General features: G+C 38.6%; 1 protein-coding gene across 1 annotated transcript; it reads right to left on the reverse strand.

The window, feature by feature from the left end:
- Positions 1–4,142: 4,142 nt before the first annotated feature.
- On the reverse strand, positions 4,143–6,114 carry LOC125236913 (protein enabled homolog). Its single transcript, XM_048143830.1, has 3 exons — positions 5,773–6,114; positions 4,707–5,469; positions 4,143–4,156 (listed from the first exon to the last, which is right to left on the reverse strand). The coding sequence occupies exons 1-3, from the start codon at positions 6,112–6,114 to the stop codon at positions 4,143–4,145; spliced, it is 1,119 nt and encodes a 372-aa protein (XP_047999787.1).
- Between the last annotated feature and the right edge of the window lie 2,785 nt (positions 6,115–8,899).

The following is an 8,899-nucleotide window of genomic DNA, read 5'->3' on the forward strand; positions in this document are numbered from 1 at the left end:
CTTTTTTTGCGCCGCAATGAAAAAGGCCGTTTTTTGAAATACAAAATACAAAATACAAAATCATTTATTCAGCAAATAGGCCACGGGGGCACTTTTACATGTCAACATTACAGAGTATTCATTAAAGTTAAACAATGAAATTAATAGAAATATTAACTAAAAATATTAATCATAAGCAAAGTAGCTATACACTGATATAGAATTAGAGATGTATAAAGTCTCTAATGTCATATTATTACTAACTATAATCAATACATAAAGAAAGTGCAAACAGATACAAAGATAAAAGAAATCTATAATACTTCAATAGTTGTAAAAGACTGAATATTACAAGTAAAAATATTATACTTAATCAAATAATCCATGGAGATGTATAGCGTCTCCAAGAGTCAAATTTTATAAAATTAAAATATTTAAAAGTAAAAACCTTTGTCAAATAATACAAAAAAAAAATACAGAAAATGAACAGCTAAATTACACATTTCAAGAGATGTACAAGTCTCTAGTTGTCAATCATTAAAGAACAAATCAAGTTTACAAATAAGGGCCAATCAAGGTTACAAATTAAGTTTAAAAATATAATCAAAATCTCAGAGATGTATAAGGTCTCTAAGTGTCCAAAAAACTAACATTAACTTAATCAAACGACAACAAGGTCATTAAAGTAAGGAATCTATTTTAAAATAAAATATAATCAAAATCTCAGAGATGTATAAAGTCTCTAAGTGTCCAAAAGCTAAAATTAACTAAATTAAACGACAACGTGATGGTCTCTAGTGTCATCCTTAAGACATTACTTACTTAAGTTTAATTCTTACAAGAACCGAATGTAGTGTCTCGCAATCCGTAAAAAGTAAAGTTAAATAATCTAACAAAACATGTGGCCCAGGTAAGCTTGAACAGACCAGTCTCCACAAACAGCACCCGTTCACGAGTATGACGCGTATCTCAGCCATCGCCTCCCTCAACCTCCATTCGGGAAGGTGGCGACCCGATCAACACGCCACCGTAAGCAAAGACTTTTAAGCGAGCATGACATGTTCAAGCTAACAGCAAATTGACAAAAGAAAAATCGACACAGTGAAACACGACATTAAGCTTGTAGGTGACATTAAAGAGGGCAACAATGCCTAGTATAGCTATACATAACTAATTACATGCTCAACGTGACTTAGAGATGTAAAGGTCTCTAAGGGTCAGTGTACTATCATACTTTAAATAAATTTTATATTACTACGCTATATAATGAAAACAAAAATAAAAATCTTAGAGGTGTATAAGGTCTCTAAGCGTCCTACTAACATAACTAATGATACAATACAATCACATGAGAAAAATTACGCTGTGTCATTTTTACTGGATACTAGTACGGTTGTATTACAAACTTCTGCTACCATAATCAAGCTACTGGCTTAAAGGCATTTTTATCATCTATAAAATCATTTACCGTATAGTAAGCTTTACCTAGCAAACAGCGCTTAACATGTGACTTAAATTTGCCGAGTGGCAAGTTCACTACATCAATGGGGATTTTGTTATAAAAACGTGTACAGTTCCCAACGAAAGACGTACTAACCTTACGGAGACGGTGGAAGGGCACGGCAAGTTTATGTTTGTTTCTAGTGTTATAGTTATGGATATCACTGTTAAGCTTGTATTCATGGATGTTTTTCCTAGCATACATAATATTCTCAAGTATGTACTGAGAGGCAACGGTAAGAATGTTCACCTCTTTGAATTTCTCTCTTAGGGAAGCTCGAGCGCCCAGTCCATATATGGAACGTACAGCTCGCTTTTGCAGCACAAATATCGTCTGAATATCTGCGGCTTTACCCCATAACAGAATTCCATACGACATAACACTATGGAAGTAACCAAAGTATACCAGCCTGGCCGTCTCTACGTTTGTTAGCTGTCTGATTCTCCTTACTGCGTAGGCAGCTGAACTAAGTTTGTTAGCTAAAGTAGCAATATGTGCGTGCCATTGCAGTTTTGAGTCTAAAGTGACTCCCAGGAAAACAGTTTGGTCTTCAAACTCCAGCGTATCACCTTTTATTTGGATTTTGCTGTTATTTATCTGCTTGACGTTAGGTAACGCAAACTTGATGCATTTGGTTTTCTTGGCGTTCAAAAGTAGATTGTTTGCCGTAAACCAGTTAACTATAGTTGATAGGGCATCATTAATACTGTCGAAGCTATTTTCCTTCCTGTTCACTTTGAATATAAGAGAAGTGTCATCCGCAAATAACACTATATCATGTCTGCCTTTAACAAGAGTGGGTAGGTCATTAATATATACTAAAAAGAGGAAGGGACCAAGAATTGAACCTTGAGGCACTCCGAGGGCTACCGGGGACCCCGCCGAATGAGTTCCATTAATAACTACTCTCTGAGTCCTATCCGACAGATATGATGAGACTAAGTCGAGGGCACCGGCTTTTATCCCGTAGTGGCTTAATTTTCGTTTTAAATTTTCGTGATCTACGCAATCAAATGCCTTGGACAGATCACAGAAAATTCCAACAGCATCTTGAGCTTTTTCCCAAGCGTCAAAGATGTGCTTTAGGAGTACCGCACCAGCGTCAGTGGTTGATCGACCTTTGGTAAAACCAAATTGATTGCTATCAAGCAGTTTATTTCTGTTGAAATGCGACAGCAGTTGATTTAAAATAAGTTTCTCAAACACTTTGCTTAATGCAGGTAGTATTGAAATCGGCCTAAAGTTCGTAGGATCTGTCTTCGTTCCTGATTTAAACAACGGGATAATTTTGCTATGTTTCATAATATCTGGAAAAGTGCCAACATCAATGCATCTGTTGAAAATCTCAGCTAAATATGGTGCAATAGATTCAATAATGGAATGCAAAACTTTGACTGACAGGCCCCATAGATCTTCAGTTTTCTTTAAATTCAGTGATCTAAAAGTCTTAAGAACTATGTTCGGAGTGATATACGAAAATTTGAAGAATTCTGTACATTCCGCTACATTTCTCTTCAAAATTTCTTCAGCGACATCTGGCGACGAATTAAGAGACTTTGTTGTTTCTACCGGTATATTCGAGAAAAACTGCTCAAAATGATCTGCCACTTCACGGTCGGAACTTACTAAAGCGTCACCAATTCGTAGCTTGTAGTGCGGATCCTTCATTTTACGTTTCCCAGTTTCATTGCCGATCACCTGCCAGGCAGTTTTAACCTTATCACTAGAATTTAGGACCTTTTTAGACAAGTGATTAGCTTTCGCGGCGACACACATCATCTTAAAAGATTTTGAAAAATTCCGAACATGCTCCAGAAATTCAGTGGCTTTTAAATCGTATAAGTCGTAGAGTTGGCGTCTTGTCTTATGAATATCCGGCGTAGCCCAGTCGCTAAATTTAGTCTTGGTCCTGCTTTTTACTTTCTTTTTAGTGAAACAGACATCAAATTCATTTTTAATGCAGTTAAATAAATCAGAACTCAAACAATTGGGGTTTTCTTGCGTACATGAAAGACAACATAATCGTTTGGTAACATTACGATTAAATAAATCTAGGAGCCTTTGAGAGATTGGCCTACATAAAGTATCTTGCGGAATTTCTTCTGTTTTCTCATTGAAAGAAGCTTTTAGACCACAGTGATCAGAACTTAGGTTGTTAATAACAGATTTACTAATCGCATCCTTGTTACTAAAAATGTTATCTATACATGTAGCACTGGTTGCTGTGATTCGAGTGGGTTCGCAGAATAAGTTAACCAAGTTAAAGGATTTGAAGGTGTTTAATAACCTTCCACATAATGGCGAATGTTCAAGTATGTTGACATTAAAATCGCCACACACAATTATACTTTTTTGGGTTCTAAAAACACTACTAAGTACGTCATCTATTACTGATTCAAATACATTATAGTCCGCCGAAGGGGGCCTGTACACGCATATAATGATAAATTGGTCCATCTCAACACAAGAAAGTTCAATATGGCGTTCTACAGACATGTCAACAATGTCTCTGCGCTCTTTACTTTTTAAGTTATGCTTAACCATTATTAATGACCCGCCACGGTTACTAGATTTCCTAAAAAAAGAACTAATTATACTATGATTCTTAAAATTAAACATAAATTCATGTTCTTTAAGCCAGTGCTCAGTAATACAGAGTATGTCAATATTCGACGACTGCAAATACAAATCAATTTCAAGTTCCTTACAAGTGAATCCTTGGATATTTTGGTGAACCAGGTTCAATAAATTGGTTTTACCTATCATACTAGCATCGCAGTGATCAATAAAAATGGAGCCGGCTGGTGCACTCGTTGTCGGAGCTGTTAGTTTAAATTCAAATCACCAGACGGCTTCATCTCGAAACCCTCGCTACCGGGGCATGAAAAATTAAACCGTTTCATATTATTATTAAACGCCGTGCTAGCCACGTCGGGGCCTTTAATGTTATACGCTAACAGGTCAGCACATTCTACTAAACATCTCCTCGGTAGGTAGGTTTTCTTATAAGGCATAACAAACTCATCTATAAATTTATTCGTATCAAAATACGAAATCGTACTACTGTACAACGCCAAATTATATAATAAAGAGTTGTAGTGAAACACCCTCTTGTTGACTTTGCTAGACATTCTGTACGGGAGCGCACAAATAATGATCTTCGCAACCTCTTCTCGGTCGACCTTCGACAGAGTAGCGGATAGTTTTAAAATATCTCGCTTAGTACAGTCGACACTGTTCCCTATGAAAACTACGAGCGTGGAGTCGCAGTCAAACTCGCCTGCAGAGATACATTCGATCAGTCGATCGACGGTGGCCCCCGGGTGACAGTCGTTGATGACTCGGTGGTGGAGGCGCTCCGCCAGCAGCGCGCCCAGGCCGACGCCCGCCTCGTCACTGTACAGCACGGTGCGGGCGGCGCGCGGGCGCGGGCGCGGCGGCGGTGCCGGGGCAGTGGCGGGCGCACGGCAGGGTGCGGCGCCCGGCGGCGGCGGCGGCGGCGCAGTGGCGGGCGGCGACGGAGAGGGCTCGACGTAGGTCAGCAGCGCCAGAGCCAGCTTGGCGAGGCTCGGCGGCGAGGGAGCCGACTCGACGGCGCGCGGCGGCGGCGGGGCCGGCTCCGCGAGGCGCGACCGTGACGGCGGCGAGGCCGCGGTGCGGACGGCGGGCTCGCGGTCGCGGCGCGGCTCGGACGCGAGGGAGAGGCGCTTGGCGAACAGGGCGCGCAGGGAGGGTGTCCCCGGCGCGGCCAACGCGGCACGCAGCGCGGGCGACTCCGGCTCGACGGGGCGCGTCGTAGGCCGCGGTGACTCCATGCGCAGCGGGTACCCGCTGCCCGGCACTAGAACATCATTCATAAAAGCTATGTATTCCTGCAATGCTTTACTTGAGAGTTCCTCTTTATTATTGAGGTCTTTTAACTTTAGTTCTAATTTTCTTATTTCATTAGAGCGATGATTCAACTCTTCGACTGTCTGGTCCAATTGATGCTGACAAATTAAAAGTTCATCACTTAAGGCCAAATTACTTAACTTGGAGTGAAATTTCTTGAATACTAAATTATGGCGTTTCAGTAAAAGTTTTGATTTCCTTATGAATCTACTTAATTTTAGATATTTTTTGATTTTGTTGGATCCCTTCATACTAATTTTATTAACCTCATTGGCGAGACATTTTACAGGACTTGTTAAACTTTCTACTATTGGGGAACACACTGTTTCATTATGAACAAAATCTAACTCAAAACTATTAAGTTCTGCAAAAATACTTAAATTGTTATCCGTCGGTCTGGCCTGGCCCGAGCAATACTTGCAAGTCATTTTTGCTTCCGACTCCTCCAGCTGCTGTTCCAGGTCCTGGATGCGTTGCAGTGCCTGCTCGTGTATCTCCTGACATTGCTTGAATCTGTCAACGATGGCCTGTAATTCATCTCGCTGCCCCTGCATATCTTCGAATTCGACATCTTGAGTTGCAAGCTGGGCTTTGAGACTTGTATTTGTTCGAACAACAGACTCAATTTCCTGCTCACATTCTTCCTGTTCTTGAAGAAGTTTTGTGTTCAACTCATTGGCCGTTTTGAGCTCTCTCTGTAGTTGTTGCATTTTGGCTAGTAGGACGTCCCTGCGTGTTGTCATTTTAGTGGTTGTTGCTGGAAGCATATTTATATGTGAGATATATGAACAAAGAAATGTAATAATATGTAATGCTTCTAACAAAATATGGTGACTAAAAAGAAATAAACTATAGTATTTGCAGGTTTTATTTACTATATAAGAAAATCATTGAATAGGCTTTAAAATTCACTATTTTGCAAGTTAAATGATTACCAATGGGTATGCTGTTTTAAAGTGATCCACAAAGGTATTAGTATGTAATTCAAATGTTAAAAACCTACTATGTTTCAATCAAGTTTCTCCTCTAAAACATGTAAAGTAACCACAAAAGGAAGTATGGCAATGAGTAATTCTTTGCAATATGGGCTAATAAACTAAATACTAGGCTTATAGATAATGAAAACAATACTCATCTGTAAAAATCTTCGGCGAAATACAGTATAATTTTAAATCTGGAACGTTAGGCCGTTGACAGTTGCCTTGTCCTCTGTCGTCGATATTTTGCTTCTTGCGTTTGACGTAATGTTAAAATAACATTAGAGCACTTTAATTACGACGTGAACTTTCTAATTATCACTAAAACTATGTTATTATTACAGTAAAATAATTAATTTAACATTTTTTAAATACGTCGAGCTAATTTGACGTTTGCTCCCGGCGGTGTTGCCAGCCGAATCACATGAAATTTTTGATTGGCTCTAGAGTCTTTAAAAAGCAGAATATCAAAAAAATCAGAACGGTCCGACACAGATAAAAATAATAACAATATGTGTTGAAAAAATCATTGCTCTATCTTCAAAAACCAGGGAGGAAATAGTCGAGAGCGTTTGTATGGAGAATTGACCCCTACCGTATCGTCTTAATACACTATCTCTTGCGGCGAAGGTAAATATAGGCCACTTCGAAGTAGTTATGTACCAATTTTACTTTGATTTGAATGTTAAATAGGTAAATATACGTAATTTACATCGTTGTAGTATAGGCAATTAGATTGAATTACGATATACAGGATTAAATTGGAGATGTCGAAGACCGGAATACAGCTATAGAATTAGATTTTGTCAAAAAACATTCAATTTATTGGAGGTAAAAGACTAATTTAAACAGGTAATTTTATTACTGTAACAAATAGTTAACTGAAACATAATTATTATCAAAGCACTGTTACCAGTGGCCCATTTCTGTCTCGGATAGTTTAGTTTTTTTTTTTATATTTTGTTTTTCACCTCAGTTGTCTTCATTGCAATTTTTTTTTCAAAAATCTAGTGAATTTGACGATTATATTTTACTTGTATCCCACAATCGATAAAGAAGCTTTTCCCCTCACTAGCTCAGAGACACGTGTTTTGTCCTTTAATACCAGCGGGTAAAAACGCATTTTATCCACTAGTGGGTAAAGTAATTTGATCTTGAATAAAGTCAAATTAACTGCTTTAAAAGTGATAAAAGTATGTGAATCTAGTAATAAAGACGATCTACCACCTGTGGGACTACTGGAAGCAGTGATAAACACATTTTTTGCGTTGTAGTTTCCTCGCTATAGTGAGGGGAACAGTTTTGTGTTACACTCGGGTGCAAATGTATTTTACTTCTCGTGTGTTAAAAACTGTTCTATTACTATAGAATCCTTTCACTTGCTCGTTTTTCAATTCCACACTCGGCGTTAAAATACAACTTTGCCCCCTTGTATAACAAATAACTATTCTTTCTGCCTTTCAATTTATTCTTCACTTCTCATGCTCAAAAAGTGCACCTTTAAGTGTCGTGCGTAGGCGACATAAAATCGCATTTCATGCTTTAACCCTTTAACGGGCAAGACTCAAAAAAATCGTGAGTTCAAACCTCATCGCCATCCTGTAGTACTAAAAATTCTCTACAAGAAAAAAATACAAAAAGATAGTCATACAGGGTGGTCTTTTTTGAGACCGGTGCCCTATAAAGGGCTAGACTACTCTAGAGCATATTAAAGTAAAATTTTCTTCTAAGACTAAGGTAATCGGTCTCAACAGCCATCATATTGTACAATTTTGCTGAGCAATAAAATTGTGCAGATGATAAAACTTAATTTGTTTTTTATCATGCAGAAACGTCTGCGTGCGATATTACATATTTTTAAATTAAAGGAAAAATGGAAAAATTCACACCTCCGGCAGGACTCGAACCTGCGACCTGCGAACTGGCTTTGCCGGGGCCGGTGTGAATTTATACATTTCTCCTTTAATTTAAAAATATGACAAAACTTGTTATAGTATTTTATTTTTACTACAATTTATTAGAATTTCGTATTTTCTGTCATTAAATTTAGTAAATCACATCTGTCGATTATCGTTCAAAAATTACTTGGCAGAAAACCAAGCGTCTGAAACTCTGACCACATGTTGAAAATTAAAAAAGATGTTTTGTGTTCTTTAGGTTTACGACAATTTCGTGGTGTAAATTGCCGTGAAAAATATAACTATTTCCTCGCTACCGAAGTGAAAAGCAGAGTGTACAACAAGGGCATAAATGTCCATTTTTACCCTCGTCTGAAATTGCCTCGGGTAAAAATGGATCACTTTATTCCCTTGTTGTAGATGTACAATCTACTCGTCATCTTCCTTCCATTCTCCCGGCATTTGCCACGGTTCATGGGAGCCTGGGGTCCGCTTTGACAGCTAATCCCAAGATTTGGCGTAGGCATTAGTTTTACGAAAGCGACTGCCACTTGACCTTTGAACCTGAAGGGTAACTAGGCCTTACTGGAATTAGTCCGGTTTCCTCACGATGTTTTCCTTCAGCGACTGGCAAGTATCAAAAGACATTTCGC

The sequence above is a fragment of the Leguminivora glycinivorella genome, chromosome 20 (genome assembly GCF_023078275.1).
Source record: "Leguminivora glycinivorella isolate SPB_JAAS2020 chromosome 20, LegGlyc_1.1, whole genome shotgun sequence".
NCBI lineage: Eukaryota > Metazoa > Arthropoda > Insecta > Lepidoptera > Tortricidae > Leguminivora > Leguminivora glycinivorella.

Coding starts and splice junctions, on each gene's coding strand:
- LOC125236913 (XM_048143830.1), bottom strand. CDS start 6,114: ATGACAACACGCAGGGACGTCCTACTAGCCAAAATGCAACAACTACAG. Junction 5,470..5,772: donor GCAAGTATTGCTCGGGCCAG/GCCAGACCGACG, acceptor TTAATTTGTCAG/CATCAATTGGACCAGACAGT.